We start from the raw sequence: 14,229 nt of genomic DNA on the forward strand, positions 1-14,229 counted from the left end.
AAGGGTTCCAATCCACAAAAATGCTAGCCCGGAAAAAATCCAGACCCTAATCTATGAAGATTAAGGGTCTGGCATCGAGCAATGAAAAGGGCCTAACTCGAGGGGCGGCACCAAGCATGCATTTGAAACTCTCACTGCACGCAATTGGATAATGCCACGACCAATCACAACAATACACGGTGATACACGGTAACTGATAGATTAAACTCTTGCCGTATCCAGTCGGCAAAACAGCAAAAACGTCCTTCTTGCAAAGGAACGATTCGAGCGGGAATTTTATAAGAAAAGCCAAGCCTAAAACTCGTTCATTGTAGCAGCCAAAGCCGTTTTAAAGAACTGGTGTTCATCTGTAGCCATCTTCATTCCGGACGTCGCAGCGCTGTCGTCATCAGCTTAGCTTGCCTCTGGCCCACCTACATCAGATACACCGATTTGATTGGTTCCCAGAACTGCTTATGTAATGCAGTAACGTGCATCATTGCTCGATGCCAGAGTGTCTTGCAGAGACAATTCAAATTGTGCTCTCGCGAGACCTCTGGATTTCCAGGATTTAAAAATGCTTAAAAACCAAAGAATTTGTTGGACCTGAAGAATTTTTCTGAAGAACAGCGGGCAGTTTAACTGTTCAGGACAAACAAGGCAAGGGACTCATGAACAACTATCACTAAACACAAAAAAAACACAGCTATGGATCATTCAGGTAACAACACAGTATTAAGAATCAAGCGTATGTAAACTATTGAAAGGGGTCATTTTTATAAATTCAACTATTTATAAACGTCTTTTATGTGAAATATCTGAATCAGGTCAGTATTAAATAAAAAACAACATGCATTTTGCATGATCCCTCTTATTTTGGTAAAATAATTAACATTTTAGAGATTCTGCAGGTGTATGTAAACTTTTGACTTCAACTGTAACACAAAAAAATTGCAGTTACCAGTATACTGTCAATTTTCTTGCTCTTTCTTTTTCTTTTTTCTTTTTACAGTGTATACACTATATATGGCCAGATGGTTAATCAGCAGTGTTTCAATCATGGTCAATTATCTAATTTCTCTAATGAATCGTCAGTACAATGCCATTTATTATTGAATACTAGACATGTTTATGAAAAATATTCTAATTAGTGCTGTAAGCCAAACTAATGAATTAACAGTTCCTCTGATGTGATGAGATGATTAATAAAGCCTTTGGGTTTGGAAACTGAAGTGCAGTCAAATCTGAAATTAGTATTATCCTCTAAAAAAATAACAGTAAGCTTCTATGTAAGGGAATAATTTCAATTCACCAAAACTGTAATGGTTTTCTATAAATTCCTATTGTCCTCTTATGGAAAGTCCTATACTTTTACTAACATAAATGCATATATGTGACCCTGGACCACAAAACCAGTCATAAGGTAAAATTTTACAAAACTGAGATGTATACATCATATGAAACCTCAATAAATGAGCTTTATATTGATGTATGGTTTGTTACAATAGGACACTATTTGGCCGAGTTACATCTATTTGAAAATCAGGAATCTGAGGGTGCAAAAATATCAAAATACTGAGAAAATCACCTTTAAAGTTCTCCAAATTAGGTTCTTAACAATGCATATTACAAATCAAAAATTACATTTTGATATATTTACAGTAGGAATTTACAAAAAATCTTCATGGAACATGATCTTTACTTAATTTCCTAATGATTTTTGGCATAAAAGAAAAATCAAACATTTTGACCCATGTAATGTATTTTTGGCTATTGCTACAAATATACCCCAGCGACTTGTGGTCCAGGGTCACATATAGGTTTAAAATGTTATCTAAAGAGTGAACTAATATTTCTTCTGGCCTTCCTAGCTCATCCGAATAACCCAGATTCTTGTTGTCAATCTATTTCGAGTTGATTAATGGCATAAAACTGGTAATGTTAGGCTAGATTAAAATCTATAAAATAGATTGTGCATAAAACAGTTCAAATCTTTCCCAATGTTCATTTCAAAGGAACATTTATCTTTATAACATGGTGCAGTAAATACTATTTTTCTCACTGATGCCCTCCATTTGCAAAAGATTTTTTAATGCAGGCACAGTGAGTGAACACAGTTCACGTATATGAAAGGTTTACAGATCAATGGCTAAGAGATTGAAAGTAGTTCTTCCTTGTTCTTTATGTTAAGCATGGCAGCACAACAATTATTTGCCAAAATACTAAAGAAAGATTATGTGGAATCAGTTTGCAAGGACTATGGACTAGTCTTTATCACTTATAGTTTTACATTTTCATTTTCTGTGTTAATTGTTAGTGTTAGAAGTGAAAGGTATATCTTTTCCCTATAGCTTTCTTCCTGCCTCCACTATAAAAAAAACATGCAAACATCTATGATGTTGCCTTTGTAGTTTTAGGCACATCATGTCAAAATGTTCATATGAATTTATTCACAAATTAATAAATATTTCCATATGTTCTAAATTTGCATCGGCTCATGTAATGTACTGTGGGAATAACTTGCTGCCAGTTTCATCTCCAATTCCCCTCTACAAACAGGCCAACATGAAATTTGTCATTCATTATTTGCATAATATGCTAACACATGCCATCATTCCAGCACAAACTGAGAGCCACAGCTCTGTTATGAAACTAGCCTAAGGCCACTGGCCTTTTATTTGTGTAATGAATTGTTAATGTATTTAAATTATTCTTGCCCTGTCAATTTAAATCAGCTCAATTTGGTGATATTAATGAAACATACAGTACACAACCAGTCAAAAGATTTTTAATGTTTTTAAAGAATTATTTTCTGCTCACCAAGCCTGCATTTATTTAATCCAAAAAAACAGCAAAAGCAATAATACTGTGAATTTTTTTTCTATTTAAAATAACTGCTTTCTATCTAAATATGTTTCAAATGTAATGTATTCCTGTGATCAAAGCAGAATTTCAGCATCATTTCTCCAGTCTTCAGTGTCAAATGATCCTTCAGAAATCATTCTAATATGCTGATTTGCTGCTGTTGTTATTATTATTATTATTATTATTATCCGTATTTAAAACAGTTCAGTACATTTTACTATTAGGATTCTTTTGTAACATTTTACACTATCAAAAGCTTGGAGTAAATGTTTTATTTATTAATAATTATAGAACTGAATCATTTTATTTGGCAAGGATGTTTTAAATTGATCGAAAGTGATGATAAAGACATCTATAATGTTACAAAAGGTTTCTATTTCAGATAAATGCTGCTCTTCTGAGCTCTCTATTCATTGGAAAACCTGAAAAATGTTACTCCGCTGTTTTCAAGCTGTTTTTATAATTAATGTTTTTTGAGTCAGCAAATCAGAATATTAGAATAATAATGTGACTACAGTAATGATGCTAAAAATGTAGTTTTGAAATCACTGAAATAAATTACATTTTAAAATATATTCAAATAGAAAACAGTCATTTTAAATAGTACAAATATTTCAAAATTGTACCGTTTTTGTTGTACTTCAAATAAATGAAGAGACTTCTTGCTGTTCAAAATTTTTTGACTAGTAGTAGATCTGACACCGTCTTTTAATAGTTCATGATGACTAACTTCTTCTAACTTCTTTTTACATTTATTTGTGACCCTGGACCACAAAACCAGTCCTAAGTAGACTTCTTAGATTTCTGAAATTAAAAATCTTACTGTTTAAAAACTTTTGACAAGTAGTAGATGTATCTGACACCATCTTTTAATACTTTGTGATGCCTAACTTCTTCTTTTTACATTTATTTGCGACCCTGGACCGCAAAACCAATCTTAAGTAGAACAGGTATATTTGTAGCAATAGCCAGAAATACATTGTATGGGTCAAAATTACCGATTTTTCTTTTATGCCAAAAATCATTAAGTAAAGATCATAAAAACTCAATTTTTGATTAGTAGTATAAGTAAAAACTTCATCTGGACAACTTTAAAGGCAATTTTCTCCGTATTTTGCAGCATTGCACCCTCAGATTACAGATTTTCAAATAGTTCTATCAAATAGTTGGCCAAATATTGCCGTATATCCTAACAAACCTACATAAATGCAAAGCTTATTCATTCAGCTTTCATACTATGCATATAAACGTCCAAAAATTGACCCCTATGACTGGTTTTGTGGTCCAGGGTCACATTTGACATTATATTTTAGTAAATAAGCTTTACAGCAGTATTGAATCTAGTTGACATTTTTCATGTTAACGTCATGTTATCAGTTTAAATAAGTACAACTTTATGTAGTAAATTAACGTATCGCCAATAACATCATTTATTTAGCCATAGTCTATAATTGAGGGTTCTCCTACTACTAAGGCATTCCTAAAATAAGGAGCTTCTGCGTGTCATCTTGCAACGTGGCGTCCACGCCCATATCGAGTTAAAGACAAGCGGTTGGCCAATAGCAGAGCTTCTAACATTCCACGTGCTTGCTAGCCGCGTTATGATTGGCTCTCTGTTGACACGCACCCATTCGGGGTTTGGTTGTAGCCTTTAGTGATCCGCCGGGTATGTTTGAATCGAAAACGAAAAGGATTGACTTGTGTCTTGAGGACTTTTGGATTGTTTCGTTCTGAGTTGATAACAACCGAAAGCGTCTCCCTGGCAACCGCAGCTTCTCTGATATTGACGGTAGTCGATCACGAAGTCACAGTTCTTAACTTCGTACCAGTTTGAAACTGTCTCTTTGCGTTGGATTGCGTCCTTTAGCCATGGATGTCTCGACGTATTTATGGTTTTTGTCGCTTTGCACGTGTCTGGTTCACGGGAAACCCACTGTCAGGAAAGAAAGAGTTCACCACGAGCCTGAACTGAGCAGACGACCTCACGAAGATAACCAGAGCTATCAGTACGACCACGAGGCATTTCTGGGCAAAGAGGAGGCCACCACATTTGATCAGCTCACCCCAGAGGAAAGCAAAGCCAGATTAGGGTAAGATTAAGGGTTTTGCTCAAAACACCTAACGTTACTTTAGCATTGTTGCATATCTTTCTATGTGCATCAGTGACAGATAAGACTGTTTAAGATGACGAAAAAGGACATGTAGCGTTCTAGTCTATTTTTAAACGTGTTAAGCTCTTAGAAATTAAATGTTTGTTTTTATATCTGCTCACATATTAGTGAAAAGATATATTAGAGATGTCTATTCTGATAGGGTGTTTCATTTGAGAGTCTAAATGGTGATTTTTTTCCCCCTGTCACATGACAATAAAATCACACTTTCATGTTAGCAGTTCAGTGTTGGATATCTCGTTTCCTGCCAATGTAACAAGTTTTCCAGCTCACCCATTGGGTGAAATGGGCGTAGGTATGGGACCTTGTTCTCTTCTCCAGTTGTGTGAGTGGGAGGGCTCGCTTCAAACATCACAACGTGGCATCAGAGATAAAAATAATGTGCTGTTGACAGCCTTCTAGTCACTTGGAATCTAGTTTCTGTCAAGAGCATTTCTGGGTCATATTTCAACCAAAAATAAGTGTTAAGAAATTATATTTTGTTTATAAAAAAAGGAGATCTAGAAGATGAAGTGCAAAATACAGATAAACACACAAGTTTTTAAATATATTTTAAATATAAATGTAATATAATTTATTATTATTATCAAGGAAGTAATGTCTTGCATATTGCGAGACACTACTTAGTAGTAAATACTACTGAATAAGATAAAATGAAAAATATATATTTTTTTAAATCCATAGCAAATGTTTGTTTATCCATGTGTCAGAAGTTTTTTAATGTTTTTAAAGAAGTCTCTTCTGTTCACCAGGCCTGTATTTATTTGATCCAGAGTCTAGAATAAACTAATATTTTGAATATGTTTGCTATTTAAATTAACTTTTTTTTTATTTGAATATATTTTAAAATGTAATTAATTCCTGTGATTAAAGCTACATTTTCAGCTTCATTACTCAAGTGTCCACATGATCCTTCAGAAATCATTCTAATATGCTGATTTGCTGTTCAAGAAACATTTATTATTAAGAGTTATTAAGGATTCTTTGATGAATAGAAAGATTCAAAGATCAGCATTTATCTGAACTAAAAGCTTTTGTAACATTATACATTATACCATTCAAAAGCTTGGAGTATTGTTTTAATGGAAGGAAATTATAGAAAAAACACTTATATTAAACAAGGATGCTTTAAATTGATAAAGTGATGAGAAATACATTTACAATGTTACAAAAGATTTCTATTTTTGCTAAATGCTGTTCCTCTGAACTTTCTATTCATCAAAGAAACCTGATCAAATTAAACTCAATTGTTTTAACCATACAACTACTAATAATAATATTAATAAATATTTTTTGCGTAGCAAATCAGAATGTTAGAATGATTTCTGAAGGACCTTGTGACGAGTATAGAATCTAAAAATTCAGCTTTGAAATCAGGAATAAATTACTTTTTAAAATATATTCAAATAGAAAACAGCTTATTTTAAGAGTATGTTTAAAATATTTTTTTAAATGTTGTTTTTGTTTTTGCTGTTATTTGGATCAAAAACTGCAGGCAGAAAAGACTTTATTTAAAAAACATTCAAAATATTACTGTTCAAAGACTTTTGACTGGTTGTGTGGTTATGTGTAAAAAAATAAAAAAATGTGTGTGTGTATATATATATCAAAGACTGGTGTATATATATATATAATTTTTTTTTTCTCCCACATATCTTGCTTTTTTTTTTTTTGAGGGGGGGGGGTGCAATATATCTATTTTTATAAGAATTGTCTCAATCCACCATGTTTGAGGTGAAGCTCAAACTCAAACTGCACTGTCCATTCATGTATTTAATCTCTGTAAGTTTCCATTTTATTCACTTTCTTCTTTCTGTGCACTTTTAAATTCCTTAGGAAAATAGTTGAGCGTATAGACAGCGATGCTAATGGATATATCACCACTGATGAACTCAAGGCTTGGATCAAGAGAGTACAGAAGCGCTATGTCTATGAGAACGTTGCGAAGGTCTGGTCTGACTATGACCTGAACAAAGACAACAAGATCTCATGGGATGAGTATAAGCAAGCAACTTACGGTTACTACCTTTGTGAGTCAGTTTCTTCTTAAACAATTTAAGTTTTAACATTTGATTAAATGTTTTTGTGATGGCCGCCTTCACGAGATTCAACTTCTTCTCTTCTCCCAGCCAATCCAGCAGAGTTTGAAGATGCAACAGACCAGTTCAGCTTCAAGAAGATGCTTCCGCGAGATGAACGCAGGTTTAAGGCTGCAGATCTCAATGGTGATTTAGCTGCAGAGCGAGAGGAGTTCACTTCTTTCCTCCACCCAGAGGAGTTTGAGCACATGCAGGAAATTGTGGTTCTTGTGAGTGTCGTTTGGATTTTAGACAGTGGTACTTACTGTCAGTTTAATTATGCAGACTATTGAAAATAACCATTTACTTTATTCTTCCAGGAAACTCTGGAGGACATTGACAAGAATGGAGATGGTCATGTAGATGAAGACGAATACATTGGTAGGCTCATCTGTATTTTTGTATAAAGGACAGAAAGTATACAAATCTTCCAAACTCTCATGATCACTTTTTCGAGTTTTAGACATTTGTGGTGAACAGTCCTTTTAATTTTTTAATCCGAGGGAAGACATTTTCAGACTTTTTGTTTTTTTACAGCGGACATGTTTGCCCATGAAGATGGTGGTCCAGAGCCAGACTGGGTTAGAACCGAGAGAGACCAGTTTTCAGATTTCAGAGATCTGAATAAAGATGGAAAGATGGACTTAGAAGAGATTCGTCACTGGATCCTGCCGCAGGACTATGATCATGCGCAGGCAGAGGCTCGGCATCTGGTCTATGAGTCAGACACAGACAAGGTAAGAATGTACTGAGATGCTGTCTAGGAATATTTCTTTAATTTTAGTATTGATGCTGTGGTATGTTAATAATAATTTAAACAGTTAAATGATTACTAAAAATTATTTAGGAGAAAATTAATCTTATCTATGAAGTTATTTATCTAAATGTCAACTTTTTTGATGCACACTTCCATTAAAAAGTTTGTGGTCAATATGACTTTAAAAAAAAAAAATATACTTTTCATTAGCAAAGACACTTTTGATTGATCTTTTATAAAAAAAAAAAAAAAAAAAAAAAAAAAAAAAATATATATATATATATACAAAAATATTAAGCAGCACATTTTTTTAACATTAATTGATTTTTGAACATTGATAAATATTTTATTAACACCAAATCAGCATATTGGAATGATTTCTGAAGCATCATGTGACACTGAAGACTAAAGTAACTGCTGAAAATTCAGCTTTTTATCACAGGAATAAATTCTATTTCAAAATATAGAAAACAGTCATTTTAAATTGTTACAATATGATATGTTTTACTGTATTTTTCATAAAATAAATGCAGCCTCTGTGGGCACATGGCACTTCTTTCAAGTCATTAAAAAATAACCCTCAACTTGAATGAAATTGTATTTATATATTTTAAAAATTAGTAATTTTAAGGACAATTAGTAATAATTCCTGAAAATTGATATATAATTTTAGCTTGCCATAGACCAATTTGCAGTAGACGCCAGTTATGTCACCTTTAGTTATGTTCAAGAAAAAATGCATTGTGCCTTTAGATGTCATAATCGGAAAGCAAATCATTTTTATAGAACACTGTCATCAAAAATGATTTGTATACTTAATATTCACATGCAGTTCATGGGGGACGTAATGTATTAACCCTTCATTTACAGCATGAAATACTATTTAAACCTATTTTATCTCACAATTCTGACAAATGCAAGTTTATATCTCATAGTTCAGACTTTAAAACTTGGTTTAAGTCAATGATAGCAATTCTAGTCAATTCTGAGGAAAAAAGGTGTGGGATATAAACTCATCATTCTGAGCCGAGGGTAAAAAAAAAAAAAAAAAGAGAATGACAAGTTGATTTTTCTTATCAGAATTGAGAGATAATCTCAGAAGTTTGAAATATAAATTCAAAATGATCTTTTTTATTTTTTTTATTTTTTTTTATTCCATAGCTTCCATAGGCCGCTACTTGACAACTAATGATCCACCCACAAAAAAAAAAACTCATCGCTTTTTGCAAACACACAATTGGTCTATATTAGAAAAATAAACTCTTTTGAAACAAAATTGCACTGTTCACACAAGCAATGGTGGTTAATCTTTTTACCGGTAAAGCACTATTCACCCATCAGTTTCAAAATACTGGTAAATCCTGTGACATTTAACAGAAATGGCCTCTTAACGGCTGCGTCCCCCAGAGTTTCACTAATTTTTTGTCAAACTTTCACATTCATACAGTAATAATAAATATCCAGAGGTGCCAATTTCTTTTGTATTTGGCAGATTTGTCATAAAATCAGTTAAGTAGAGGGCTAAAACTATTTTTGACATGCATTACTTCTACATCTATTACTTTAACTGACACTTTTATTTATCAAATGAGGAATATAACCAGCCAAATATGACCCTGGACCACAAAACCAGTCTTAAGTCGCGGGGGTATATTTGTAGCAATAGTCAACAATACATTGTATTGGTCAAAATTATTGATTTCTTTTATGCCAAAAATCATTAGGAAATTAAGTAAAGATCATGTTCCATGAAGATTTTTTTGTAAAATTCCTACTATAAATATATCAAAATGTAATTTTTGATTAGTAATATGCATTAAGAATTTAATTTGGACAACTTTAAAGGTGATTTTCTCAGTATTTTCATTTTTTTTTTTGCATCCTCAGATTCCAGATTTTCAAATAGATGTATCTCGGCCAAATATTGTCCTTTCCTAACAAACCATATATCAATAGAAAGCTTAATTTATTGAGCTTTCATATGATGTATACATCTCAGTTTTGTAAAATGTAACCTTATGACTGGTTTTGTGGTCCAGGGTCACAAATATGCATTTATCATGTGAAATGTTACATTTTCAGGACCAGATGCTGACCAAAGAAGAGATCCTTGAGAACTGGAACATGTTTGTAGGCAGCCAGGCCACCAACTACGGCGAAGACCTTACTAGAAACCATGATGAGTTGTGAGCCAGTATGAAAGAGGTGGAACTCTACCTGAGAATGCAGGTATTCTGAAATGAACCTCCATGGCATCCGTTCCATCAAAAGCCATGCTGGTAACTGACAAACTGAACCGACTGATGTATTGCAGCTCTACCTCACAGACTGGACATAGAGAATCACTGACTGATGACTGTAGTCCCTAATACAAACTCACTCTATGTTCTTTTTGTGGGTGTTCAAGAAACTCCTCTGTCCTGGTTGAATGAGCTGCTAGAAATTTCTTCAGCTGAAGCTGAGCCTTTTAACTCAAACATCTTTTTTTTTCTGAAAGCAGTCATAGGACAAAGCCTGTACTTGTATAAGCTGTGCCTATTTTTGTCTGATGTCAGAATATTTGAACAAGCATTCTATTTATTTAGAATTTGAATTAAATTTCATGCTTTGATAATGCAATGCTTTTACTACAGAAAGCACTACAAGTCAGTGTTGATATACTGTTTTACAATACTCTAGACGTAATTATGTTGTAGATTATCACAGAGTTCCCAGTGCTGGCCAATAACGAGTCTCATATGTTTTGACAAACTCTCTGTGTTCTAAACACAGCTGCCTCTGGTGAGTTATTTTTGTGTCTTTTTTTGCACAGGTGGTCTATTTGTTTGCTCATGTCTGGTAAAATTCAGCCCTCTTCGGAGAGTAATTATAACTCGGGGTTCTATTGTTTGATGAACCTAGAAGTCAGATTTAACAATATGAATTGTGTATGTAGCCTACTACTGTTCAAGTTTGGGGTCTGTAATTTTTTTTTGTACTTTTATCAATGCATTAAGTTGTTTCAAGTCACAGTAAAGACATTAAAATATAAAACACTTTTTTTATACTGTAATAATATTTCACAATAATACTGTTTTACTGTAACAAAGATGTCAAAAAACACCACCATTTCCAATTTGGATGGCAGTTAAATAAGATGTTTTAATAGAGGTGTTTAAGTCTATATATTTTTTTCCCAGTAATTTGTTGTGGCAACCCTTTTTTTTTTTTTTCTTTTTTTCTTTTTTTTATTAATCAGAAGTGATCTGCTGGTAGGCCAGTGATGTTTCAGACTAACCATTGAAGCTGCTTAGATAATGGCCAAAAACTTCCAGTAGTTTCTCACTGAATTTTACCAGACATTTAACAAATGACTGCAAAATTAGTCTTAGTCTTCATTTTTATGCAGTAAAATAGTAGATTTCTAACCACAGAGGCTTGCATGAATATGTTTTATCTTGTGAAAATGCTTTTATTTTAATTTAATTTACAAAACAAAATAATGCCATGTTGTTAACCTACTGGAGAAATAGTAAATAAGGCAAAACATCCTCAACTATATGCCAACAAAACGCAACAAACTGTTTTTATTTGAGCCAATGTTTTCTTTTTCTCAGTGATACTTTGCAAAAAGTAAAAACCTTTAAAACTTTAAAGTTGTTTTTCATTGTTGCATTTATTTTATGATGGTAAATACATGACTAACAATGCCCTTATTGCTTGCTTATATATATATATATATATATATATATATATATATATATATATATATATATATATATCTGTCCTAAATTGCTGTATAATAACTTTTTAATTTTTTTTATTCATACACCAGTTTAGAGTGATTTGAGATTTAAAGTTTTTTTTTTTTTGTAATTATTTGGTCTGCTTTTTTAAATATTTTACTTGCCTTGGTGCATTATTTCCTGCAAATGAAAAAAGTGAATTCAACCTGGCATCAAATACTTTAGGCACAATTGCAGCTCCATGTGTTTATCTCCAGTGATGTGACTCTAGTGGATTCTTATTGGAGATACAGTAATATCAGATGTCCTAGTGCATGTCTGAAGCCCAACTGTATCCAGTAAGATGCCCTGCAGAAGGCAATCACATCATTTCATATTTGTCAAAGCTAGTAAGCCTGCTAATCTAATGATTTCCAGGCCTTCTGACCCACTGCGTAAAGGTTGAGTAGATGCAGTTTACAATTGCAGTTTCTTCCCCCTTCCAGCATATTTTATGTCTCAGGTTCTGAGCCCTGAGCAGAAATTACATTTGTTTTCACATGTTTTTCTCCTCTTCAGTAGGCCTAGCAGAGTTTACATAAATGTGTTTGGCCTGGAGACAGTTGTTAGTCAAAAGGCTTTTGTCATAAAGGGTTGCATTTTATAGATATAAGAACATAGTGTTTACAGACTGTTTTTGTGTCATTGAATGACGTCTTTTCCTTCCCTCTAGTGGTTGATTCATGAAGAACTTACAGTATCTCACAAAAGTGAGTATACCCCTCACATTTCAGCAACCATTTTAGTATATCTTCTCAAGGGACAACACTAGAAATTAAACTTGTATATATTTTAGAGTAGTCAATGTGCAGTTTATATAGCAGTATAGATTTACTGTCCTCTGACAATAACTCAACATACAGCCATTATTGTCAAAATAGCTGGCAACAAAAGTGAGTACACCCTAAGTGATAACAGCAACAGCAGTATGTTGTTTAACCATGAAAAGCCACACGTCCTGTTGATCATGTTTATGTTTTTGTCTGCCTGGCAAAGTTGTGTATCTTGTATTAGAGCAGTTAAAATTGGGTGCTTTAAGTACAATTCTCTGATACTGACTACTGGATGTTCAACATGGCATCTCATGGCAAAAAACTCTCTGAGGATTTGAGAATTAGAATTGTTGCTCTTCACAAAGATGGCCAAGGCTATTAGAGGTTCAGTAACACCCTGAAACCGAGTTACACTACAGCGGTCAGAGTCATACAGAGGTTTTCCAAGATGGGTTCCATTCGGAACAGGCCTCGCAAGGGTCGATCAACAAAGTTGAGCACCCGTTCTGTGTGTCAGGTGCAGAACCTGGCTTCAAAAAACAGATGCATAAATGCTGCCAGCTTTGGTTTAAAGGTTGCAGAAGTAGAAGGTCAGCTTGTCAGTGGTCAGACCATACGCCGCACACTGCAACAATTCGGTTTGCATAGGCGTTGTCCCAGAAGGAAGCCTCATCTGAAGCTTGCCTGCAAACAGTTTGCTGAAGACAACCAGTCCAAGAGCATGAATTACTGGAATCATGTCCTGTGGTCTGATGAGACTATAAGATAAACTTGTTTGGCTCAGATGGTGTCCAGCATGTGTGGTGATGCCTTGGTGAGGAGTACCAAGAAAATAGTGTCTTGCCTACAGTCCAGCATGGTGGTGGTAGCATCATGGTCTGGGGCTGCATGAGTGCTGCTGGTACTGTGGTGGAGCTGCAGTTCATTGAGGGGAAACATGGATTCCATTATGTACTGTACATTCTGAAGCAGAACATGATGCCTTCCCTCCAGAAACTAGGCCGAACGGCAGTTTTCCAGCATGATAACGATCCCAAACACCTCCAAGATGACAACTGCCTTGCTGAGGAAGCTGAAGTTAAAGGTGATTGGGTAGCCAAGTATGTCTCCAGACCTGAACCCTATTAAGCACCTGTGGAGCATCCTCAAGCAGAAGGTGGAGAAGCACAATGTGTCTAACGTCCAGCAGCTCTGTGAGGAGTGGAAGAGGATCCCAGCAACAACCTGTGCAGCTCTGGTCAATTCCATGCCCAGGATGATTAAGGCAGTGCCAGATAACAATGGTGCTGCTGACACAATATATTGACACTTTGGACAAGTTCAGTTAGGGTGTACTTAACATACAGCCAATATTGTCAAAATAGCTGGCAACATAATTAAGTAATTTTCAGAGGACAATAAATCTGCTTTACAAGCTGCACATTGACTACTCTGAAATATCTTCAAGTTTCATTTCTATAGTATTGTTCCTTGAGAAGATATGTTAAAATGGTTGCTGAAATGTGAGGGGTGTGCTCACTTTTGTGACATTTCCTGATCTTTTAGGAAATTAAGCTGTCATACAGCCCTTAGGATGTAAATATTGAAATGATTGTTTATATATAATTTTGTATAAAGAATTGTTTTTAAATAACATTGAATTAATGATGTTTGCATTTCCATCATTGGTTCTCTGCTTGATATGACTGTACAACAAACATCTGTGCCTGTGTTTATAAATGAGGTTAAGTTTATGGGCTCATCCCAGGAGATAACTTGGATTCCTTTAGGACTTTTACAACAAATACGTTCAGCCTTAGGGATCCTTATTTCTCTTGTGTCTTTCTCTTTCCTTTCCCTCAG

The 14,229-nt window shown here is 34.2% G+C and overlaps 1 protein-coding gene across 1 annotated transcript; it reads left to right on the plus strand.

The window, feature by feature from the left end:
- The first annotated feature begins 4,499 nt into the window (after positions 1 to 4,499).
- On the plus strand, positions 4,500 to 11,485 carry rcn1 (reticulocalbin 1, EF-hand calcium binding domain). The gene is made up of 6 exons (XM_073837356.1): positions 4,500 to 4,934; positions 6,852 to 7,045; positions 7,145 to 7,323; positions 7,414 to 7,474; positions 7,631 to 7,830; positions 9,933 to 11,485. The coding sequence occupies exons 1-6, from the start codon at positions 4,714 to 4,716 to the stop codon at positions 10,038 to 10,040; spliced, it is 963 nt and encodes a 320-aa protein (XP_073693457.1). The 5' UTR covers positions 4,500 to 4,713; the 3' UTR covers positions 10,041 to 11,485.
- Positions 11,486 to 14,229: the final 2,744 nt, after the last annotated feature.

This window comes from Garra rufa, chromosome 3 (assembly GCF_049309525.1).
Source record: "Garra rufa chromosome 3, GarRuf1.0, whole genome shotgun sequence".
Classification (NCBI taxonomy): domain Eukaryota; kingdom Metazoa; phylum Chordata; class Actinopteri; order Cypriniformes; family Cyprinidae; genus Garra; species Garra rufa.